General features: G+C 38.8%; 1 protein-coding gene and 1 long non-coding RNA gene across 4 annotated transcripts in view; both read right to left on the reverse strand.

Moving 5' to 3' along the window:
- Positions 1–26894, reverse strand: part of tfap2e (transcription factor AP-2 epsilon) — a 29912-nt gene that overhangs the window by 2769 nt on the left and 249 nt on the right. The window contains exons 2-6 of one of the 3 annotated variants that reach the window (XM_039691175.2): positions 25172–25284; positions 22712–23167; positions 20217–20271; positions 15187–15400; positions 12989–13107 (exon numbers count right to left, since the gene is read on the reverse strand). In XM_039691175.2, the coding sequence (XP_039547109.1) occupies positions 12989–13107; positions 15187–15400; positions 20217–20271; positions 22712–23167; positions 25172–25216 (889 nt within the window). In that variant the 5' untranslated portion in view covers positions 25217–25284. Of the gene's footprint in view, positions 1–12988; positions 13108–15186; positions 15401–20216; positions 20272–22711; positions 23168–24692; positions 25140–25171; positions 25288–26894 lie in introns of those variants that run through there. The other 2 variants (XM_089122908.1, XM_039691176.2) reach the window with 2 other exon arrangements.
- On the reverse strand, positions 1395–6564 carry LOC120475698 (uncharacterized). The gene is made up of 5 exons (XR_005621986.2): positions 6220–6564; positions 5311–5390; positions 5051–5160; positions 4677–4780; positions 1395–1763 (listed from the first exon to the last, which is right to left on the reverse strand). It is a non-coding gene; the product is annotated as an uncharacterized LOC120475698 (long non-coding RNA).

The raw sequence follows: 26894 nt of genomic DNA on the forward strand, positions 1-26894 counted from the left end.
TGAACGCGCTCGTTTTTTTTCCAAGCGCGTCCGCACCGCATCAAGATAAAAAACATTCATACCCTAATCATATAATAGTGTCACTAACGTTACATTAGCTCTGGCTAATGGCACTGTTACAGTAGGTCATCTAAAAACATAACGGAACACTTACCTCAGCCGCAGCCCAGCCAACATTTGTATGTGGGGCCCATATGGGTATGAAATGGGCTGAAAAATGGGCCCCATGTAGGATTGTCCGCGGGTTACATAATGGCCCCATGTTAATTGCCCAGATAAATTTCATGTTGGATTGCACTTGGTACTACGCCGGACCCAAGTGGGCAACATGCACAAGACCCATCTCGGTCCCAGCTTTAACCCAGCCGATATTTATATGTGGGGCCCATGTGGGTTTGAAATGGGCTGAAAAATGGGCTTTGATTGGGTTTGTCCGCGGGTTACATAATGGCCCCATGTTAATTGCCCAGATGAATTTCATGTAGGATTGCACTTGGTACTAGGCCGGACCCAAGTGGGCAACATGCACAAGACCCATCTCGGTCCCAGCTTTAACCCAGCCGATATTTATATGTGGGGCCCATGTGGGTTTGAAATGGGCTGAAAAATGGGCTTTGATTGGGATTGTCCGCGGGTTACATAATGGCCCCATGTTAATTGCCCAGATGAATTTCATGTAGGATTGCACTTGGTACTAGGCCGGACCCAAGTGGGCAACATGCACAAGACCCATCTCGGTCCCAGCTTTAACCCAGCCGATATTTATATGTGGGGCCCATGTGGGTTTGAAATGGGCTAAAAAATGGGCTTTGATTGGGATTGTCCACGGGTTACATAATGGCCCTATGTAAATTGCCCAGATGAATTTTATGTAGGATTACACTTGGTACTAGGCCGGACCCAAGTGGGCAACATGCACAAGACCCATCTCGGGCCCAGCTTTAACCCAGCCGACATTTGTATGTGGGTCCCATGTGGCTTTGAAATGAAAAGTGGGCTCTGTATGGGATTGTCCGTGGGTTCCATAATGGTGCCATGTAAATCGCCCAGGTGGGTTTCATGTAGGATCGCACTTATAAACAGGTGGGCCCCAACTGGGCCACATGCACAAGACCTATCTTGGTCCCAGCTTTAGTTTTTTGTGGGTACTACAAGGTTACTATATGGGCTGAAATATGGGCTTTAAGTGGGTTTGTCCATAGGTTCCATGCTGGCCCCAGCAACTTGCTGGATTTCAGGATTCAGGATTTCTTTTATACAGGATTTCACAGGGCTTTAGGTGGGGCCCAACTAGGAATCATGTGCATGTGGCCCAATTAGGGATCATCTGGGCTCCATCTAAATGAGTAGCAACACAACACAAACAAGTTTTAAAGCATTAGAGCACACAGTGATATTGAAATATTTTCAATTTTATTAAAATTACTCATCATCATATTATGCTATATTCTGAAATTCCAGGGACAATATTTAAAGAAGCAGATTTATGTCAGATTAAAGAGTATCTATTTAATACCTATTTGTTAAAATACATATTTTGAACCTGTATTTGACCCAGTCTTTACTGAACATTTGAACAGGATATAAATTGGTGACAGTTAGAAGAAGCAGCAACTATACAGTACATTTATCAGTACAGCTTACACTGCAGACAGTCATTTGCGCATCTAGACACTCTCCTCCTCCATCTCTTGTCCTGGACTATTTTGAGAGTTCCCTCTCAGTTCCTTGCCAGTTGATCTGTGTTGTCTTCTTAAGAGCCTCTGCAAAACATTTTTTTTTTTTTTAGGGATTTTGATTTTAGAAAAATCATGTTACTTACACGTCACAATACCTTATGACAGAATAACAATTTCTACTCAGGATAAAAAAAAAAACAGCAAAAAAATTATATAGGAATGGTGACGGTTTTGGAATGTCACTGGAAGGGCATTTAGGAAATCAATAAAAAACAGTTTATAAAGTATGCATAATAAGTATAATGATTTATGATTACTTTTAAAGTAAAATTAGGAATGCTCCGATCAATCGGCCAGATATTAGGGTTAGGTTAACTAAGTAAGTAAGTAAAAGTTTATTTATATAGCACCTTTCACAGGTACAAGGCAACAAAGTGCCTTACAACAAAAACATTAATATCATAAAATACACAAAATAAAAGCATAGACAGTACATGACCATATCATGTAACACAGGTACCTAATTAAAAGCCTGAACAAATAAATAAGACTTTAGTCTGCATTTGAAGGCATCAACAGAGTCAAAAGAGCGCATATACAGTGGGAGGGGGTTATTAAACGCCTTCTGAAGCAAAGCCATGAGTTTGTGTAAGAAAAATATTCGGTAACGCTTTAGATTACAGCCCGGAATGTACTATGTAATTAAGATGAATTTACAGTGTAACTTTCTGCAATTATAGTGTACCTATAAAGGACTTGCATGTAAGTATATGGGTAAAGTTTTGGGAATAATGGGGTAACAACCAGGAGAATTAAAAATATATATTAATACTGTAAGTATTATAGAAATAAGGGTTACTTATTCTACTATTATGATACAACAGTCTTACACAGAGTACATACACTGCAAACCTTTTTGTAAAAATTGTGTATCAATACTGTATAGGCTTTTTTTAAAGGACAGGGTACATGTATAGGCATTTATACAATTCTTTAATATTTTAAAAAAAAATTATAGCAAAAGTGCAGATGTTTAAGTTTTGGCTAACATGTTTCAAGGCAAGAAAAGCTAAGACTATTGCAATTTTTTTTAAATACTGGGACATATATTTTGTTTGATGTGGTTACAGGGTAAGTGGTGCTTGTATAATAAATAAAGGTTTCCAAGTCAGTGATATAAAACTGTGTATGTATTTTTATTGTACTTACCCTGTAACTACATGGAACAAGGGGGTAACAAGCACCACCACATGAAACAAGTGTATCTTTCCCCAATATTTAAGCAAAAGTTGCAATAGTTTTTGTTTCAGTGCACTTATGTAAAAAAGATGACTTTATAAATGCATATGTACCCTGTAATTTTTTTTAAAAGCCTGTAATTTTAGAGTAGGTATTGGTTCACCTTTATTTCAAAAAGGTAAGCAGTGTACAATTTTCTGGTGAAATTGCTCCCAAATGTAAGATTGTTATCACAATAGTAGGATAAACACCCTTTAGTCCTTTAATACTTACAGTATAAATAATTGTTTAATTCTCCTGGTTGTTACCTCCTTATTCCCCAAACTTAATATATTGTTCCTTTATACTTATATTGTAAGTATGTTATAGGTACACTATAATTACCAAAGGTTACGCTGTTAAATCGCTTTAATTACGCAGTACTTTCCAGGCTGTAATCTAAAGCATTATCAAATATTCATATTTAAAACTTTATTAAATAAAATAACCAGCTTCCGGCCAAGCGAACATACAGATTGCACTTAAGTGTAAAGTGCAACTTATGTGGTTTTAAGTTGATATTTACTCTACACCATTATGCACTACGCTACTTCTGACGTCACAAATTGACCTATGGCTAAGCCATTCAGTCAAACACGATGACCAGTGCGCACCTAACCTAATACACTCGGACATTCTCTGCTTCCACGTCCATTGAAATGCATTGCAGTTAGTCAGTTTTCATTGGGTTTTTTTGTCATTTTAAGTTTAAAATGGTCAAACGGTGTGCATGGGGTACATACAACTCCGACACTAGGTTCCCGAGAGACTGGGCGACGGTGTGTATTTCTTTACCCTTTCCCAAGCCACTTCTCAACAGAGATAAGTGTCTGCTCTGGATTAAGTTATGCGATTAAGTCATGCGCCGCGGTAGACCACAACAACAACTAAAGTTAGCCTTCTAGTTGCTTTGTACATCATGTCACTTAGCTTAATTAGCGTATCTGTAAATAACCGAGATAACAAATGTTAACAATGTTGTGCTGAATGATTCATGTAAATACTGTAGCACCAAACGGTGATGGCAACGATATGCGGTATATCACGTTTACATTGTGACCTGTAAATTACATTTTTGCCTGGAGCTGAAGCTTTTCATCGACCTTCTCAACAATAAAATTATTAATATAACCCTCCAATGCATAGTTAAGGCCCTTAAGGTGACTTTGAGATGATATATAATATTTTTGTCTCCAAAAATCACCAATTGCCTCCTGTAAAATGTCTGCCATAGCGCCTGTCCCCGAATGTTGACTGTTTGTCCAAGTGAGTGGAGGGGGCGTGGCTTAGCCACAGGTCAATTGCATAAGTTTGCAAGTAGGCTGCTTATGGCCATTTAGTTGGAAGCTAGTTGTTTTACTTTAAAAAGTTTAAATATGGATATTTTTCAAACAAAATTTTTGCTTCAGAAGGCCTTTATTAACCCCCCTGGAGCCGTGTGGAGTTTATGATGGATGGATGCACTTTTTTGAGCTTTTTTAAACTAATAGTTGCAATCCACTGCCATTACGAAACTTGGAAGCGTCAGGGTGTTTATTAATAAAATTCTGATTGTATTTGTCTGAAAGAAGAACGTGGGCTAATATACACCAAAGGATGGCTTGAGGGTGAGTAAATCATGGGCTAAATACTCTAATTAAATTATGTAAAATCTAATTTTGAAAAATTTATTAAATTAAGTACAATCAAAACACCTCAACAAGGTTAATAAATCCATACCGGAAGTGACAGTACAATGTAGTAGATAAAGAGCAATCCTCCACCAAATTGCCAGTACTCATCTGGATCCTTGGTCAATCTGGGATGGGGTGGGGTGATGCGTCCTTAACAATATTAAAACAAAACGTATCAATATCGTACCAACATTTGCCATTATAAAACATTCAGAGAACATGAAAAATAGCCCAATAGCTCCCCGGTCTCCACTGTGTGTGTTTAATACTCACGGCTGTGTGTGTGTGTGTGTGCACTTGAATGGATGAAATGAAGAGCACAAATTCCGAGTTTGGGGACACATGTCACATCACATCAATTAAAGCTTTAAAAAAAGAAATTGCTACTCCAAAATCAAACAAACCATCAAACAATTTTACCTGTAGCCACATTTATCCTGTTATGACACGTCTGAGGGTCTTTCCCTTGATGTTCTTCCGTGAACTAAATAAAGGGCTCATGATGGTGACATGTTCTCCTTTCTTTGTCACTTTAGAGGAAGAAAGACAAAAAGATAATTAGTTACTCAGATTTGTCACTGGTAGAGGATATGACTTTTGATGATGAGTATAATACTTTTGACAACATAATATATTAATCCCAATGTAAGGTTTAGAAGCAATGGTTAAAACTGACTTACATAATGAAGTTGATAATCATGCCGTGGTGGATTTGTCTCTGTTGGGTGCCTGCTCTCCCCCCAAAAATCTTCTTCCAGTGCTTGATATATAAAAATAATAAAAAAATAAAAAAATCTCTTATCATTAGCAGTTATCAGTTTTTTAAGAGGTGATGTCAAAATATTTAGAAACGGGCATCTACTAAAATATAAGAGATTTAACGTTAGACCAATAACATTTCTCAACTCTTCTGTAGATTCCAGTGTTTCAGAGAGTAAATGACCGTTTTATCAGTCAAATCATATTTATATAGCGCTTTTCACAATATATCAGTCACTTTACTCATTTGGATTCTACTTCCCTAGTAAATAAATAAATAACTTCTACCAGAATATATTAGAACACATTTCATACTAATTATACTTCAATTTCATTAACATAATGACACATCACCTAAGAAGACTTTATTACACAATGAACATTATATATATATATATATATATATATATATTACGACAAAAAAATAAAGTAATAACGTTACCACTATTAAGTGTACCAAAAGTATATTTGCAATAGTTCCACTTTAGCACAATCAAATACACTTAGCTACTCAGAAGCACTAACGTTGCTTTCAGATAAATATGGTTAGCTACCCGTTATGTTAACGTTACAAACACAACTGCAGGTAACTTAGTAGCCTACGTCCGTTATCCGTTTATAAAACTCTCGTATGTGACGTTAACGTTAAGTTACACAGAACATTTCTGGGTAGTTAATGAACTCCATTCACACACGTTTTGTTTATCTGCATTATATATTCAACCATGAACTATATTAACGCTCTCATCCACTTATTTGAATGTAATACCTAAACGTTTATATCTCAGTTTTTCTAAAATGATAGTGGAGACAGAAAAATGTTCTCTTACCTGATCGCCAATATTGCAGGATCTCACGCATCCAGTCTGAGCGTCTTCTGTGTGTTCACATCTTCTGTTCTCCTTCGTTTACATGTCACATCGCAAATTAGTTCAAAATAATAATTGAAAGACCGAGTAATCTTGCTGAGCAGCCGTCGTCATCAACTCAAATGTATTTGATTTTTCAAACTTGACCAGTAAAAAGGCGCGCACAGTTGTCATTGGCCAGTTACATAGATGACAGTCAGATTAACCAATCATGATCAAAGAAGGTGAAACAACCGAAGTTACGACGTCACTCTGTAGGCCAAAACGCAGAAGTGAATTTGCATTTTAGCATTACAGTTCCCTCGCTCTAAAGCCTATGGGTTTTTTGAATGGGTTTTTGCTAAATCTCCTGAAATAAGGTCTCTGGTGAACAGAGCCTCTAAATATTTTCACGTTTTGATCTATGACATAGAACACACAATTATAACCTGCGTGTGTTTTTTTTTTAAACTTTATTGTGTCTGATTGTGTTTTTTAAAATCTTTATATATGCTTCAAAATGTATATAAATTTTGGATTAACTTGTAAAGATTATCTTGCTAGACAAAACGTGTAAGGGTCACAACCCTCTGTTAAACACAGATCTTATTTTTTGCGATTTTCCAAAAGTCTATGGGGAAAATGCATTGCTTTTTTACCGAGGGAACCCATGCGCCGCTAGCTTCCGGGTTGTCCTACAAAGTGACGTCATCACTTCGGCACTCTATTGTTTCAGTGGTAATGATTAAAAAAAAAAAAGTGGTAATGATTTTTTTTTTTAAGAAATCCGTGTTTAATTTAATTTGTAGGCTATATTATTTGATTACTGTTTTTATGAAAGTGTGTGAATAAAAATGTAATCCTGCAAGCTAAACTTTAGGCACACACACAAAATTGTAAACCCCAAACAAAATCGCACAAAGCAAAAAAAGTTTATTCTGCACTTGTTGAGATTGAAATTATATCCATTATTTTTATTATTGTTAATAATATACTGATTCTATTTCAACACAAATTTATATTTTTGAAGTGGTGTTTTGATCAAAATATCATAAAATGCTACAATAATAATTAGAAATTAATAATTAGAAATAATAATAATTTAAATGTTATGGATTTCTTGAAGACATGACATTGATTCAACAAACAGATAAAAAAAATCAACTGTTTAGCATTAAAATGTTACATTGTGTACATTGTGTGCATTCTGTACTCGCTGCAAATGTGATTTTTGAATTTAGTTTTGATTTTCCCTTCAAACACTGCATGTTGCATTCTAACTTTTTTTACTTGGGCTATTTCATCATCTGGACTGAGTCTCTTTCAATAATCAAAACCCTAACCCTAACCCCAATATTTAAAATCTCTAGAATTACATTGTCACTAACTGACTGACCAGAAAACTCTTGAGTATTTCCATTGAATAAGGGCATTTGGCTGATGCTAGGGGTTTGATTTATTCTAGCCATCTCAAGTCATTAGAATATTTTGATAGATAAGTAGCTTCTGTAACCCGTTCTTCATATTGTACAGTGACCATTTTCGGGATATTTTGAACCATTTGTATAACTATATTGAGATAAGCATATTGCAGTAACTCAGACGTTTGCAGTAACAAAATTAAACCACTAAAAGTTGACACTTTGAGTTTGAATATTTAGTGTCAATGATTAGGGTTGGAACTAATATCTGCTGAACGCCAACACTCCAGGACTGGATTTGAAGAGCCGTGGCCTATACTGTATCCACATACCAATACTATTGCCAACAGTATTGGGACACCCATCCAAGTTATTGAATGGGGGTGTTTCAATCACATCCATGGCCACAGTTGTATAAAATCAAGCACCTAGGTATGCAGGTGCTTCTACAAACATGTGTAAAAACATAGGTTGCTTTCAGGAGCTCAGTGAATTCAAGCGTGGTACCATGATAGGTTTCCACCTGTGGAATAAGTCCATTTGTGAAATTTCCTCACTACTAAATATGGTCAACTGTTAGTGGTATTTTAACAAGGATTATACTGTAAATCATAAATATACTGTATATAAATGTTTTAATGATTGCACAGATATGTTTTTTTTACAAGTGTATAGTTTATGAAGTCATTTACAGATGCACAATTTATATTTATTCCATAGTTCATTATATTCACAATTATACTTGTATATATTTCCGCATTAAGGATCCATATAGAGATTACTTATGTGGAAACTACTTTGGGCCCATGTAGGCAGCCTTTATGGGAATGTTTGTGTTTGCCCATGTCTGACCCATGCGGTTTATCAAAATGGGCCCCATATATTTTTCACATTCAGAACCCATATAGAGATTACTTATGTGGAAACTACTTTGGGCCCATGTAGGCAGCCTAAATGGGACTGTTTGTGTTTGCCCATATCTGACCCATGCGGTTTATCAAAGTGGGCCCCATATGTTTTTCCCATTCAGAACCCAAATAGAGATTACCTATGAGGGAACTACCTTGGGCCCATGTAGGCAGCCTAAATGGGACTGTTTGTGTTTGCCCATGTCTGACCCATGCGGTTTATCAAAATGGGCCCCATATATTTTTCACATTCAGAACCCATATAGAGATTACTTATGAGGGAACTACCTTGTGGGCCCATGTAGGCAGCCTATATGGGACTGTTTGTGTCTGCCCATGTCTGACCCATGCGGTTTATCAAAATGGGCCCCATATATTTTTCACATTCAGAACCCATATAGAGATTACTTATGAGGGAACTACCTTGTGGGCCCATGTAGGCAGCCTATATGGGACTGCTTGTGTTTGCCCATATCTGACCCATGCGGTTTATCAAAATGGGCCCCATATATTTTTTACATTCAGAACCCATATAGAGATTACTTATGAGGGAACTACCTTGTGGGCCCATGTAGGCAGCCTATATGGGACTGCTTGTGTTTGCCCATATCTGACCCATGCGGTTTATCAAAATGGGCCCCATATATTTTTCACATTCAGAACCCATATAGAGATTACTTATGAGGGAACTACCTTGTGGGCCCATGTAGGCAGCCTATATGGGACTGCTTGTGTTTGCCCATATCTGACCCATGCAGTTTATCAAAATGGGCCCCATATATTTTTTACATTCAGAACCCATATAGAGATTACTTATGAGGGAACTACCTTGTGGGCCCATGTAGGCAGCCTATATGGGACTGCTTGTGTTTGCCCATATCTGACCCATGCGGTTTATCAAAATGGGCCCCATATATTTTTCACATTCAGAACCCATATAGAGATTACTTATGAGGGAACTACCTTGGGCCCATGTAGGCAGCCTATATGGGACTGTTTGTGTTTGCCCATGTCTGACCCATGCAGTTTATCAAAGTGGGCCCCATATGTTTTTCCCATTCAGAACCCATATAGAGATTACTTATGAGGGAACTACCTTGGGCCCATGTAGGCAGCCTATATGGGACTGCTTGTGTTTGCCCATATCTGACCCATGCGGTTTATCAAAATGGGCCCCATATATTTTTCCCATTCAGAACCCATATAGAGATTACCTATGAGGGAACTACCTTGGGCCCATGTAGGCAGCCTAAATGGGACTGTCTGTGTTTGCCCTTGTCTGACCCATGCGGTTTATCAAAGTGGGCCCCATATGTTTTTCCCATTCAGAACCCATATAGAGATTACCTATGAGGGAACTACCTTGGGCCTATATAGGTTGCTTATATGGAATTGATTGTGTTAGCACATGTCTGTCCGATATAGTTTGGCCATGTGAGCCCCATATGTATTGCCCCATTCAAAACCCATATAGAGATTACCAACGTGGGTGCCACATTGGGCTCATGTAGGCCGCCTATATAGGACTGATTGTGTTTGCCCATGTCTGACCCATATGGGTTATGAAAGTGGACCCCATATATTTTTCCCATTCATAACCCATATAGAGATTATCTATGTGGGTACTACCTTGGGCCCACGCAGGCAGCCTATATGGGACTGCTTGTGTTTGCCCATATCTGACCCATGCGGTTTATCAAAATGGGCCCCATATATTTTTCACATTCAGAACCCATATAGAGATTACCTATGAGGGAACTACCTTGGGCCCATGTAGGCAGCCTATATAGGACTGATTGTGTTTGCCCATGTCTGACCCATATGGGTTATGAAAGTGGACCCCATATATTTTTCCCATTCATAACCCATATAGAGATTACTTATGAGGGAACTACCTTGGGCCCATGTAGGCAGCCTATATGGGACTGCTTGTGTTTGCACATATCTGACCCATGCGGTTTATCAAAATGGGCCCCATATATTTTTCACATTCAGAACCCATATAGATATTACTTATGAGGGAACTACCTTGTGCCCATGTAGGCAGCCTATATGGGACTGTTTGTGTTTGCCCATGTCTGACCCATGCAGTTTATCAAAGTGGGCCCCATATATTTTTCCCATTCAGAACCCATATAGAGATTACCTATGAGGGAACTACCTTGGGCCCATGTAGGCAGCCTAAATGGGACTGTTTGTGTTTGCCCATGTCTGACCCATGCGGTTTATCAAAGTGGGCCCCATATATTTTTCACATTCAGAACCCATATAGAGATTACCTATGAGGGAACTACCTTGGGCCCATGTAGGCAGCCTATATAGGACTGATTGTGTTTGCCCATGTCTGACCCATGCAGTTTATCAAAGTGGGCCCCATATATTTTTCCCATTCAGAACCCATATAGAGATTACCTATGAGGGAACTACCTTGGGCCCATGTAGGCAGCCTAAATGGGACTGTTTGTGTTTGCCCATGTCTGACCCATGCGGTTTATCAAAGTGGGCCCCATATATTTTTCACATTCAGAACCCATATAGAGATTACCTATGAGGGAACTACCTTGGGCCCATGTAGGCAGCCTATATAGGACTGATTGTGTTTGCCCATGTCTGACCCATATGGGTTATGAAAGTGGACCCCATATATTTTTCCCATTCATAACCCATATAGAGATTATCTATGTGGGTACTACCTTGGGCCCACGCAGGCAGCCTATATGGGACTGCTTGTGTTTGCCCATATCTGACCCATGCAGTTTATCAAAGTGGGCCCCATATGTTTTTCCCATTCAGAACCCATATAGAGATTACCTATGAGGGAACTACCTTGGGCCCATGTAGGCAGCCTAAATGGGACTGTTTGTGTTTGCCCATGTCTGACCCATGCGGTTTATCAAAGTGGGCCCCATATGTTTTTCCCATTCAGAACCCATATAGAGATTGCCTATGAGGGAACTACCTTGGGCCCATGTAGGCAGCCTAAATGGGACTGTTTGTGTTTGCCCATATCTGACCCATGCGGTTTATCAAAGTGGGCCCCATATGTTTTTCCCATTCAGAACCCATATAGAGATTACCTATGAGGGAACTACCTTGGGCCTATATAGGTTGCTTATATGGGATTGATTGTGTTTGCACATGTCTGTCCGATATAGTTTGGCCATGTGGGTCCCATATGTATTGCCCCATTCAAAACCCATATAGAGATTACCAACGTGGGTGCCACATTGGGCTCATGTAGGCAGCCTATATAGGACTGATTGTGTTTGCCCATGTCTGACCCATATGGGTTATGAAAGTGGACCCCATATATTTTTCCCATTCATAACCCATATAGAGATTATCTATGTGGGTACTACCTTGGGCCCACGCAGGCAGCCTATATGGGACTGGTTGTATTTGCCAATGTCTCACCCATTTGATAAACCCAAATGGGCCCCATTTGTGTTACCCATTTTGAGCCCATGCCCTCATTTCCCATTAGTGACCCAACTAGGACCCACATAGGGAGCCCACTTATTTTTGCCCATGTGGGACCGACGTAGCTGACCCAAGTGGGCCCCAGAAAAGATGCCCATTTTGGGACCATACCCACTTGGTACCCACGTAGCCCAAGCATAAACCATGTGGGGCCCACATATACATGTTGGCTGGGAGGTGATCCACTTGTCCTGTCTGTGCTATAGATGGGATAAATATCCAGAGTAAGTTAGCCATTTCTTCATCCAGTCAGCGTTTTTAGTTGGAATTCTGTGAAACATGGTTACCTCCCCTGTTTACAGTCACAGCTATTTACAATAGAGCGAAAACCCATGACTAAACTACGCTTTTACTATTTATAAATTGCTGACTCTGTTACCCAAACACTGAGCGAACTCTTCGCTCCTCACCACGGCGTGTCTCCGGTGATGCGGTTATTACGCCGTCAAAGTAGCAGTGCTTCGCCTTCAGAGAATAGTTCCCAGGTTTTATACGGTTAAAAGATGTCTGTGTCTCATTTGACTTTGTTATTTGTACATTCTGTGACTATACAAATCACAACATGTAAATAGGAAAACGTTTGCGTTATTTTGTCACTCATTTGGATTAGTATGAAAGTTGCAACCAGTCACATCCAGTCTTTGTGCTAAGCTAGGCTCGCGGTGGGTGCGTCAAACAGACTTATAGCACGCACGGAGATAAAAAAAGGTATGGACTTATCTAACTCTGGGGGGTAACGTTAAGGTGAATAGGCTAAAGTCCCAAAAAGTCGGAGTGTTCCTTTAAGCTGGAATGTGACGCTATTCTCTTCTGTAAACAAACTCTTGCATTATTGTCGTGTTATCTCTGTAAAGCTGCTATGAAACACTGGTATTGTAAAAAGCGCTGTGTAAATGAAGGCAACTGGTCTAGTGTGTGTGTGTGTCTGAGTTTGTGTGCTACCTTCTACCAGCGCGGTGAGCAGTGTGACGTTGGCGGCCTTCCGTCGCCCGGCCGGCAGGTTCAGTCCGATCTTCTCCAGGCGTTCACGGAGACAGCGACCGCCGTTTTTCGACTTGGCTCTGGGGAAGAGTTTTATTCATCAGTCTTTATTCCCCTTTCTCTCATGGGTTCTCAATAGAATTCATAAAAGTCTATAATAGAATATCATAGTTCTAATAGGAGCTCATTGTAACGCAGTGTGACAACATGCCCCGTCTGAGCAACTGGGGTTTAAACCCGGCGAGTGTTTCTGCTGTTAGATCAGCATTAAACAACTATCTCAACTGTTGAACAACAGAGATAAGATTACAATCATATCAGATTTGTCTCATTTTAAATAAACACAACATTTACTTTTCCTATTCTGCAAAAATAATTCTCTATATGTGCCCTGTACCACAGACCCAGTCTCGGGTCGCACAGGTGTGTCTGTGCCAGTAGCCACTACATCGTATGGGTCACAATTATACAGTTTCAAATTCCTTGTATGCCAAAAATCATTACGATATTAAGTGAAGATCATGATCCATGAAGACATTTGGTAAATTTCCTATTGTAAATATATAACATTTATTTGTGTGAGTGGATGCTGCACAATCGCGGATGCACAACTTTAAAGGAGATTTTCCAGATATTTATAGTTGTATCTCGGAAAAATATTGTCGTATCCTAACAAACCATACATCAATGTAAAGCTTACTTATCCAGCTTTCAGATGATGTACCAATCTCAATTTTATAAAATTGACCCATGTGACTGGTTTTGTGGTACACAATACACTCCCCAAAAGGATTATTAGGAACACCATACTAATACTGTGTTTGACTTTCTCCTTCAGAACTGCCTTAATTCTACGTAGCATTGATTCAACAAGGTGCTGAAAGCATTCTTTAAAAATGTTGGCTCATATTGATAGGATTGCATCTTGCAGTTGATGGAGATTTGTGGGATGCACATCCAGGCCACGAAGCTCCCGTTCCACCACATCCCAAAGATGCTCTATTGGGTTGAGATCTGGTGACTGTGGGGGCCATTTTAGTACAGTGAACTCATTGTCATGTTCAAGAAACCAATTTGAAATGTTTTGAGCTTTGTGACATGGTGCATTATCCTTCTGGAATTAGCCATCAGAGGATGGGTACATGGTGGCCATAAAGGGATGGACACGGTCAGAAACAATGCGCAGGTAGGCCGTGGCATTTAAACGATGCCCAATTGGCACTAAGGGGCCTAAAGTGTGCCAAGAAAACATCCCCCACACCATTACACCACCACCACCAGCCTGCACAGTGGTAACAAGGCATGATGGATCCATGTTCTCATTCTGTTTACGCCAAATTCTGACTCTACCATCTGAATGTCTCAACAGAAATCGAGACTCATCAGACCAGACAACATTTTTCCAGTCTTCAACTGTCCAATTTTGGTGAGCTCTTGCAAATTGTAGCCTCTTTTTCCTATTTGTAGTGGAGATGAGTGGTATCCAGTGGGGTCTTCTGCTGTTGTAGCCCATCCGCCTCAAGGTTGTGCGTGTTGTGGCTTCACAAATGCTTTGCTGCATACCTCGGTTGTAACGAGTGGTTATTTCAGTCAAAGTTGGTCTTCTATCAGCTTGAATCAGTCGGCCCATTCTCCTCTGACCTCTAGCATCAACAAGGCATTTTCGCCCACAGGACTGCCACATACTGGATGTTTTTCCCTTTTCACACCATTCTTTGTAAACCTTAGAAATTGTTGTGCGTGAAAATCCCAGTAACTGAGTAGATTGTGAAATACCCAGACTGGCCCGTCTGGCACCAACAACCATGCCACGCTCAAAATTGCTTAAATCACCTTTCTTTCCCATTCTGACATTCAGTTTGGAGTTCAGGAGATTGTCTTGACCAGGACCACACCCCTAAATGCACTGAAGCAACTGCCATGTGATTGGTTGATTAGATTATTGCATTCATGAAAAATTGAACAGGTGTTCCTAATAATCCTTTAGGTGAGTGTATAGTGTTGATATGGAATCTATAGTAAATGCACTAAGTTTCGTTATGCTAGCATGTGGGGAAGCATTTAAAACAACGAGCCCCCCGGTTGTGTCCCGCTCTCTCCTACGCCATGTTTGGCTTTCAGGCGCACATACACAAACGTGTGCATGTTTCCTCGTGTACCTGCGCAGGACTCCTCCGAGCAGCGACGCGTTCAGGCACTCAGGCGGCGCCAGGCGTCTCTGGACTTCTCCCACCGTCACCTTATACTTGGATGTGGAGCTGAGGAGCGACAGGCGTCCCGGCACTGAGCAGAAGATCTCCGATGGGTTCGACACGCCACCCAGACCCAGGCCTTCTTTACTGAGACACAGCGAGCCATTCAGCTTCGACGGCACTGAGCACACAAACACAGACGGGGAAGGTGAAGCTTTCCGAGCTCAAGCAGTCGAGCGCTGATGCTCGCAACCTCAAGGTCATGGGTTCGAGTCCCAGGGAAAGCAAGAACTGATAAGAATGTAGATGTGTAGCTTGAAATGTTAGTAAGTTGCATTGGATAAAAGCGTCTGCCAAATTCATGAATGTAAATGGGTAAGGTGTGCCAGAAGTACTGCAAGAAGCTGTGTGTGTGTGTGTGTGTGTGTGTGTGTGAGCTGCTTGAGCATTCATTAATCTTTGTTAATGTTATTTTTAACACTAAGTATTATTAAAATCTTGTTAACATTACGTGAGCTTAGAATTATAAGGTTCTATCTCCACTTTTGGTCGAAATTGAGTTTTTGACATAATCTGATCCATTAGGTGTTTATTAATGCCTGTGTGGTGTTATTTTTGTAAAAAAAAAAAAAAGATTAATAGATAAAGCTATAATAGAAAATTTTACTACATTACAGTTTTGCCAGGTGGGATGTAAAAACTTTGATGCTCAATATCTCAGAACTACCCTAAACGGAGATAGAACCTTATAATTCTAAGCTCACGATTAGTTAATGCATTGTATTGAACATTAAACATGAACATTTAATCATTTAACAGATGCTTTGTGTGTGTGTGTGTGTGTGTGTGTGTGTGTGTGTGTGTGTGTGTGTGTGTGTGTGTGTGTGTGTGTGTGTGTGTGTGTGTGTGTGTGTGTGTGTGTGTGTGTGTGTGTGTGTGTGAAAGAGAGAGAGAGTCTCTCTCTTTGTGTGTGAGAGTGAGTCTCTCTCTCTCTGTGTGTTTTTGTGTGTGTGAGAGAGTGAGTCTCTCTCTTTGTGTGTGTGTGTGTGTGTGTGTGTGTGTGTGTGTGTGTGTGTGTGTGAGTGAGTCTCTCTCTCAAATTCAAATTCAAATGAGCTTTATTGGCATGACTTATACAGTATTGCCAAAGCATTGGCCATAACATAGGCAATAAACAAATAATCAGTAAATGAATCAGTAAACAAATGCATGAAATACATGCATATATATCGGAAAATAAACAAACAAAATAAATAAATAAACAAACAAACAAAAAAAACAAGTTTTTTTTTTTTAACCAACATTCTGACTTTAGTTTCTCTCTCTCTCTCTCTCTCTCTCTCTCTCTCTCTCTCTCTCTCTCTCTGTGTGTGTGTGAGAGCTTGTCTCTCTTTTTCTCTCTCTCTCTCTCTCTCTCTCTCAAATTCAAATTCAAATTCAAATGAGCTTTATTGGCATGACTTATACAGTATTGCCAAAGCATTGGCCATTACATAGGTAATGAACAAATAATCAGTAAATGAATCAGTAAACAAATGCATGAAATACATGCATATATATCAGAAAACAAACAAAATAAATAAATAAACAAACAAAAAAAAAAAACAGGTTTTTTTTTTTTTTTTTTTTTTTTTTTAACCAATCTCTCTCTCTCTCTGTGTGTGTGTGTGTGAGTGAGAGTGAGTCTCTCTATCTGTGTGTGTGTGTGTGTGTGTGTGTGTGTGTGTGAGTGAGTCTCTCTCTCTCTCTCTCTCCCTCTCTCTGTGTGTGCGTGTGAGTGATTATCCAAAGTGACTTACACATGAGGAGAATAGAGGCAGTGAAACTAACAATAGGATAATATAAGTGCTATGACCCTTCCCAGTTTAGTCGAAAACATTATATGTAAAATATTTTTAGTGTTAGAAGAGAAAGTGTTAGAACAAACAATGAACAGCCGTGTTTTTATTAACAGAGATGAACAAATACAGTAACAGATGTATTTCTCATGGTTAGTTCATGTTAGTTTAACTAATGAACCGTATTGTAAAGTGTTACCTAAAGGAGTAAGGGGTGCCAGAACTATCGCAAGTCACTGGAGGGGGAATCTTATTTTAAGTGTTTATCAAAATGTGATAATTTTGTGCTTTTAGATTTGGTCCTACAACCTTTTTAAGACACTCTCCCACAGGTTGGCATCTGTCGTCTCAGTGTTTAATTTCTGTTTCTCACTCTTATCTTCGAGCGGGTGTTGCGTCTCCATCGGGGAAAGCTTTATTCCATCTGTTGTGCACACAATTGTTGTGCTTGTAATTAAAGTTTTCTGGCTCCTTAAAAAAATCTGACTTTAAATGAACCCAACAATCACAGTGTCGAAAGTAACATGGTTACTTTCTGCCAATCAAATGGCTGTTATGTGTATGTGTGTGCGCTATCCCTTTAAAACACGGCTTTTGTCTGAATGAGACCCAAACCTCCATTCAAACTCTAATAATGAATAGCGTTCATGAAAGAATAGACCATTGGATAATTTTTAATTTGAGCTCAAGTGTCTTTATGTCATTCCTAAAAACTTTCATTTGTTTTCTTAAGATTAGCCTTTGGTGTGTGTGTATGCCTCGTCTGTGTGGGCTGCATTTCAAGCGCACTTATAGGACTAGAGAAATGCAGCTGACGCATGTATTAGGAAAATCCGTGTGAAAGATTCAGAAAGTAGAGAGGGAAAATGCCGGATTTTTAACCTAACCGTTGGGTTTTTCCATATTTGACCCATTTTTTTTTCTTCCAAATTTGGGTTGGGTTTTAGAGTGTGGCTGTTTATTTGAGGAAAACTTATTTAAGCCGAAATCTCTTAATTTTGGTATTAAAATGAAGCATAGAATACGCTACTTAAAGAATACTTAAATTCCTTCTTTTAGTGAAGATCCAGTGTTTAATGTTGTTTATGTGTATATATGGTGTTTTTAATCTGCTTTAAGACACACCATGTGTAAGTTCATAAGTCGACAGCATTGCTGAGTATTTCCTCCTTAAAGGACAACTCCGGCGCAAAATGAACCTTTGGTCTAATTACACATTGTTACCTAGTCAACCGTTATCTGAGATTTTTTTTCATGATTGCCGAATGTAAATAGTTTTATCTCTAAAAACAGTTTAGCCTATATAGGGCATAGAGTAATGACAAATAAAAATCGCTTGTTCTTACCACTAACAAGGCTCAAAATAGCCCCACAGTAACACAGTAGCATAATAGGGTCCCTACATTCAAACCGAAGCATTGACAACTTTGTCAGTGTCCAAACAGTTTAATAAGAAGATATTTTATACACACAGTCAACTTCGCGAATACAGGAAGAAGCCATCTTTGAAAAATAGTTTCTACTAGTCGATCTACGAACGCTGATCCAAGTGTGCTGAACTGTGCAGAATCTCATATGGTCCATTGTTTCCGGAAGAAACACAAACACGAACCATTTTCTTCTCTTCAATATGTACATGTTGCCTACTGTTTGCGCTCATCTTATCACCTTATTCACATCTCACCAGCGCACTTGGATCGGCATTCGTAGATCGACTGGTAGAGACTATTTTTCAAAGATGGCTTCTTCCTGTATTCGCGAAGTTGACTGTGTGTATAAAATATCTTCTTATTAAACTGTTTGGACACTGACAAAGTTCTCAATGCTTCGGTTTGAATGTAGGGACCCTTATTATGCTACCGTGTACTGTGGGGCTATTTTGAGCCTTGTTAGTGGTTAACAAGCGATTTTTATTTGTCATCATTACTCTATATGCCCTAGCGTTATACTAGCATTATAGGCTAAACTGTTTTTATAGATAAAACTATTTACATTCGGCAATCATGAAAACAAATCTCAGATAACGGTTGACTAGGTAACAATGTGTATTTAGACCAAAGGTTCATTTTGTGCCGGAGTTGTCCTTTAAAACTGCAGTGAACCAAAGACAGTCTCAAAAACACGCTTTGAAATCGCTGGTGTTTCTGACCTCACAAACGACCTTAACCAATCAGATCAACATGTTATCGTCAACCAGTGGATCTCTGAGTGAGTGAGTGAGTGGAGGCGGGGCTCATTTGCATATTCATAAAACCAAGCATACTAAATGAGGCAAGGGTGTCAAGTTAAATTCAAGATATTAAGGCATGCCAATTTTTTTTTTATTCAACAACTTTTAAATTTGAAATTTTGGTGATCAAAGGTGAGTTTTAAGGGATACATTGTGGATACATACACATGGTGTGTTTCAAAGCGTATTAAAAACACCACATAGACACATTAAAAGCTGAGTACGCTATTTTGTTTTAAACTGTTGGAATAATAACTGCCCTGAAAGTCATTTTATAGCCTAATCCACACACTCGAAAAATTGTGGGTTGTTTTAAGTCTCTTTCAGTGGATTAATACACACTAGGCTACTGTATATTATCTCTGTCGTACAGTACGTGTTTGTGGGCAGCGTGCGCGTGTCCGCTCCGAGCGCGAGAAATATCGCGTCACCCGTTAATCCATTCAACCGCTCGGTAAACTCGCGAGATTTCAGAGAACGTTAAATACAATCTAGAATAAATGCAAATGAAACCATGCTAGAGTGTTTTCAGAAGCTGTGGCCTACTTATTGAGTATCCAGTCTGGTAAGTGTAAGGCACAGTGATGCATGCTCTGAATTCTTCATAACTTTATTATCTGCTCTCTTCTCTAATCCCCCTCTTTCTCTCGCATGACCATGAACAGTTCATTAACAGCAGCCGCTCCAGGCGCAGCAGAGACAGGATCCAGCACTTCAAATCAAACTGCATCGCTCTCTCTCTCTCTCTCTCTCCCTCTCTCTCTCTCTCTCTCTCTCTCTCTCTCTCTCTCTCTCTCTCTCTCTCTCTCTCTCTCTCTCTCTCTCTCTCTCTCTCTGTCTGTCTGTCTGTCTGTCTGTCTGTCTGTCTGTCTGTCTGTCTGTCTGTGTGGTCACCTCCTTCTACAGTATGCATCAGATCAGACTCTCACCTTTCTTGATGACTGAATGGTCCAGGATCCCCAGCGCTGACGCTTCTTCCAAACCCTGTCACACACACACTGTCGAGTCACTTCATTGAAAGTGGTGAAAACTGTGGTTAAACAGCAACTGCTTTTTAGATGAGGGACGAGTGCTATATGTGTTAAAAAATTGACTATGAACCTTATCATCAGTAGGCTATGTTAACTGGTGATTAGATCACACTTAGGGCTATACACACACATAGCCGACTGTTGTTCATCAAATGTGACAATTTTTCTAAAAATGATGCTAAGCATTCCAATTAGGCATATTTTATTAGGATACAATGTTCCTTATTTCAACCAGATACTTGTGGAACATGTAAAAATGTGTAAGAAATTATTTTATAGTTCTTCATGTCACTTAACAGCGATGAGAAATGCAAAGGCTGTACGTTACTGTAATTTGAAATCGATGCTTTAATAAAACATTCCAGACCACTTTGATATTAAATTTAAGTCGAAGGATAGAAGTTAAAAAAAAGAAAAAAAAAGACAAAATAAACCAAAAACATATAGGCCTAGCCTATGCTAATGTCATCGCTTTATGGCAAATGAAACTCTAAGGCTCTTCTCGTATAACTCGTTCTCGGAAACGCATCAAAGAGAGTCCAGTTGTTTGTTGAATAATTGACCGAAGAAACCGATTAGACGCGCTGCAAGTTTCCAATGACGGAAAGAGGAACTCATTCAGATCAACTCATTCTGCACCTGCAAACACTGAAACACTGTGACTGAAGACTGAAGAACCAGCAGCTCGAGCCGAAAAACAAACCAGTTCCAATCCGAATCGCAAGGCGGTGGAACTAGTGGCGCTGAGATTTGCTATCTAAATGGAATTTAAAAAAAGAAAAGAAAAAAAGCGATAGCCTCACTTTTAAAAGATAGCCTACATTATAATGATTTAAAGATTATTTATTGTATCTCGCACGACTAACTAACATAGGCTATAGTTTTAATAAAATGTCGTGTTTTCTGGAGTCAAATTAATAAGACGTTTGCATCATGATTATATTGTGCCATGAATCATTCACAAACTTTTAATCATTTTTCCACATGCAACGTTAACTAACTGCTAACTTGCTTTTTTCTTTATCAGAAACATCTCATTAAACATCATTAGCCTAAACATGTCCTAAAATTTAAACAAACGCATTTTTGCAGCACATATTAGCTACATTTTAAAGGTTAATTTTTTAAAGGTTTCAAGAAATGCCTCAAATTGAAGAATCAACCGTTCAATTTTTTTTTTCAGAATAGCTGTGATTTTGTAGAAATAGCGGTTTAAATTGTATATGAGTAAAGATATTTATCCGTTTCAGACAATAAATAAAGAGGAGTTATTAACAATGATTTATGATGTTTTGAAGTCGCCTATACTTTTCACACAAATGCACGCAGAAAAAACAATTTAAAGCACTCGTGCATCAAATAATATTATAAAAGAAATCGTTATTTGGAAGATATTTATATTTCCGTTAAGGCATTTATTATATACATTTGCTAAAACTTTATTTTACAGTGTCCCTGTTTCATATGTTACACATTACTAATGATTATGCACATGCAAACCTTTTCTCTAATTAGGCCTACATGTAATTACTATGACTCAGTACTTAATTACACTGTAACAAGGACACCTTGTTGCACTTAGGGTGTCATTCTTACAGTATAATTATATATTTAAGTACGGAGTAATATTAAGCAACTAGGATTAGGGTTTGGTTGAGGTTTAGTCAACCCGATCTCACGACCAAGTCGTACGAATTCGACGAATGATTAAAAAGTGGCTAATTCGTAACAATTCATACGACCTCACACGTACGAATTAATACGATTTTGCTAAATCGTACATATTTTACGAATTGGCCAATTCGTATGAATTCGTACGAATGACCTACCCCTGACCCCGCCCCTAAACCTAACCATCACGTGGGTTTAGACAAATCGTAGGAATTAGTACGAGTGAGGTCGTACGAATTAGTACGAATTAGACACTTTTTAATCATGCGTCACATTCGTACGAATTGGTCGTGAGATAGTGTTGGTTTAGTTGCATGTATTTATGCACAATTTACTGTTATTACTAGGTAATCATGTAACATGTAACAAGGACACTGCAAAATAAAGGGTTACATTTATTTTAAGGTGTCATTGTTACAGTGTAATTAGTAGGCTATACTGAGTAATATTAGGCTAATTCACAAAATAGGGTTAGGGTATTTAGGACTTGATTGAGGGTTAATTATGCATAGATTTACTGTTATTATATGGTAAGTGCATGTAAGAACACTGTTAAAAAAGTGTTAACAATTAAAGTGTAACCAAAAAAATCGAGACTCTCCATTTAAATAAATAACCAATAAAAAGACAAATTCGGTCTATAATTACGCCTGAATTGTGTTGTTTACATTCTACGAAAAAAAAAAATCTCATAAATGTCTGTAAAGCCCCGCTAAACTCACCTGAATGTCCTCCAGCCCGTGATGCGCCATTGCATGCATCCCCAGAGGAGCTTCCCCCAGCGCCGCGGCTCCTTCGCCCAGGCCGTGGTGCAGGAGCCGCGGGACGCCTGGATACTCGCGACGCGGGTCTAAACTCAACGCGCGGTGGGACTGAGACAGGAGCCCTGCGTCCTCGGAGCGCGAGCGCTGGGAGTGCCAGGCCTGCTGGTGCTGGTGGTGCTGGTGGAGCGAGTTGATGGACGGGTAGGGCTCCGGTAAATGCGGGTATCCCGTGTCCTGGCCTTGGGAATAGGACAGTGAGGACTGCGGATAAGGAGGAGGGAAGTAGGGCGGCTGGAAGTCCGAGGCTGGGGTGTGGCAGAGCGGGGGAGCCGAGGAGTAGGACGCCTGGTTCAGCGAGGAGAGCTGGGAGAGCCGTGCGCTCGGAGAGGAGTTCGAAAGCCCATCCGATCGGTCCTGTGCGCGGGGGAAATACATAAGTTTCATTCCAATACATCATAATAATGACTGTTTTGAGATGCATCATAAAAAAATAGATTAATAATCTAAGGATAATTGCAACGTGTGTAAAATCCATCATGCCATAATTGATGTTGATCTCAGCGCGCAATGCACAATTAAGATAGCAATTATTTGTACGTTTTCAATATTAGTGTTGATGTGCATTATAAAATAGCTTAATAAACATCGATTGCAAAGTGTGCACAATTCATTCCATAATTTAAGCTGCGATCTGTCAATCATTAAGTGCAATCAACAATTTGGTCTATTTTAAGATAGCAATTATTTTTAAGTTTTCAATATTGATAGAGCTTAATAAACGTTGCAAAGTCAAACCATAACATGCTCCTGATTTCAATAAGTGCAACGAAACATACGGTCAATTTAAGATAGCAATTATTTTTTTTAAGTTTTGAATATTAGCGAGTTGATATACCACAACATTTTTGCTCTTGTCAAGTCGACTTGGATAATTTATATGGTTCGGATAACATAATGAGTTTCTGTTGATTAAACAAATCTGCTTCATTTATTTTTAATTTCAATGAACTTTAGATTTTAAGGCAAACAGGCTACTTACTTTTTAAACCAACAAAAATGTTTTACAGTGTAGGACTGTTTGTCAAAAGTCTTGTGATTAGCACAATTTCTTACATTTGTATGTCAAGTGTTCCTGGAAAGATTGCATATTAATTTGATCAGTATAAATTATATATCCAAGGTATTAAATTAGTCTTCGTTAATTATACTAGCATTCATTATAACCATAACCATTCTAATTAGTTTTGATGCGGCTCCAGAAAGAAGTAGCAGGTGTCTTATGATTCTCCCTGTTTTAAACAGTTAGGCCTAATAAACACACTTAATTCAGGATTACACGCATGTTAAAACACGTAGGGCTAATAATTTCCCTTTTTGTGCTTTTATTATTTTTCCTTTCTATTTTACAGTTTCTCAGATATTTTAGTTAAAAAAACGATTGCAATGTAATATTACAGAGAATCGTTTTATTTTTATTCACATGTATTCGTTTCATTAGTTTCATTTATGTGCATGCATTTCTGTGATTAGTTTCTTTTATTTCGGAGCGTTATATTCATCCGCCAGTTTTCCAGCGCAGACTGAATCGCATCACTCGCGACGAGAATAAACCAAACCGAAGTTTCGAGTTTCATGATTCTCTCTGTCAGACAAAGACCAGCCTGTTATCTCCGTTTAGACCGATGGCAGCATGTGACATATTTCCAATGAAACACTCACTTTATCTCACACACACACACACACACACACACACACACACACACACACACACACACACACACACACACACACACACACACACACACACACACACACACACACACACACACACACACACACACACACACACGCTTAATAACACAGATCGCGCTCTCATCTCAGCTGATCTCACATGACAGTCTCCTCCGCGAAGACCATCTCTCCTCTCGGTGTAACTCACCATGCTCGAGTAGGTGTGGACCAACATCTGCACACACACACACACGAACACACACACAGCGGCTCCGAAGCGCCTGACACTCGCGGTTACGCAGTTAGTAAAGGCCCGGGATCACAGATCCATCAACTCTGCTGTCTGTCCCTGTTCATCACACACACCAGCTCTTATAGCACTACCGAGGGGAAGAGGGAGGGGGGACACCTTAAAGGGACATTAATTAATTACTCTAAATTAATTCAGTCTGATTGGAAAAATCTATTTTCACTGGTGTGTTGCAGGTTAATGGTTCGCTAAAACTTTATTAGCCTAATAATTATTTAACATTTTCTAAAATTTATTTAGGGTTAAATCAGATTTTTTTTTGTTGTTTACTTTTTTATCACGTGACTATCTAACGTAATATGTCTACAATAGCAAAACTTGGTTTCCACTAAAAAAAAACCGTCGAACTAAGTTGCAAGAATAATAACATAGGCTACCTGTAAGCAGTAAGGCTCTGTCTTGGTCCGTGATTTCCACAACATGATTCTGGAGAAAGAGAGTTCGTTCGTCCTTTGTTGATGTGAAGACGGGAGAGAAGAGACGCGGAGTCCTGCTAGAGAGAGATGAGTGAGAGACACCGCCGACACACGCGAGTTTTACTGACAAAACACACACTAGAGTTATGAGAGAGAGGGAGTGTGTGTGTGTGAGCGAGAGAGAGAGAGAGAAGGGGGGGGGGGGGGGCAGTGAGTGAGAGAGAGAGGGAGTGTGTGTGTGTTGGGGGTCTGATGGGAGGAGGATAAACTTTGTGTGTGTGAGACAAAAGTGATCCTGATTTTGTCTGGCAAGGAATATTTAAGCGCAGGAAACGGCGGCTATATTTTCATTTTTACTTTTTTTATTAAGACCAAATGCTGTAAAAAAATATACAAAAAAGGCATTTGATCAAGATTTACACCTTTCAATTAATAGTACAATTCCATCAAATGTAATATAACATTGAAAAAATCAATTTTAATTCATAATATGCAAGGATTATTCAATTAAATTTGATGAAATTTTACTATTAATTGAAATGCGTAAAAACAATTTTGAAAAGGGATTACTTTTATTAAAGTATTTGATCAATAAGTCATGCAACACTGTTTTCCATTACTAATTTCAACTTATTTTTAAAAAAAATTTAAAGATTATTTTTAATGAGTTGAAAGTAATTGAACACTTACAAATTTAAAGGAATAGTTCACTTTTAAAAAAACTTTTGCTGATAATTTACTCACCCCCATGTCATCCAAAACGTCCAATTCTCTTTCTTTAGTCGAAAAGAAATTCAATAAAGAAAAATTAAATAAAGAAATACAGTTTCAGTGCAAACTGTTCAAAGGGCTTTAAACGATTCCAGACGATGAATAAGGGTCTTATCTAGGACCCTTCGAGTCATGACTCGATAAAAGATTTGTTCATTTTGATGAATGAGTTCGAACTGGAGAGTCACTAACGCTCATCACAGAACAGAGAAAGGTGAGCATTTGAGCTTATAAAACTTAAACTTTGTTATTTATTTATTAAATGAGCGATCGTTTCGCTTGATAAGACCCTTATTCATCATCTGGAATCGTTTAAAGCCCTTTGAACAGTTTGCACTGAAACTCTCATTTGGACCTTGAACCATTTGGTTCCCATTGAAGTCCATTATATGGAGAAAATCCTGGAATGTTTTCAAAAACCAAAAACCTTAATTTCTTTTCGACTGAAGAAAGAATGACATGGACATCTTGGATGACATGGGGGTGAGTAAATTATCAGCAAAAGTTTTGTTTTTAAGTGAACTACTCCTCTAAGGCAGAAATTGAACAACTTTTAGATTGATTTGGTGTATTTTACACCTGTTGTGTTTATTTAGCTGTTGAACGCAGTTTTAAGACCACGTGATAATGGAGAATAACTGTATATGTGCACAGCCATTCAAAAGTTTGGGGTCGGGAAGATTATTTAATGTTAAAAAGTCTCTTCTGCTCACCAAAGCTGCATATATTTGGCGAAAATACAGTAAATGAGTGAATTTTTTTTACAATGTAAATCATCAGTTTTCTATGTGAATATACAGTAAAGTGTAATTTATTCCTGTGATCAAAGCTGAATTTATCATCATTACTCCAGTCTTCAGTGTCACATGATCATTCACAAATCACTCTAATATGAGGATTTAATCATCACATT

This window comes from Pimephales promelas, chromosome 18 (genome assembly GCF_988280905.1).
Source record: "Pimephales promelas chromosome 18, fPimPro1.hap1.1, whole genome shotgun sequence".
NCBI lineage: Eukaryota > Metazoa > Chordata > Actinopteri > Cypriniformes > Leuciscidae > Pimephales > Pimephales promelas.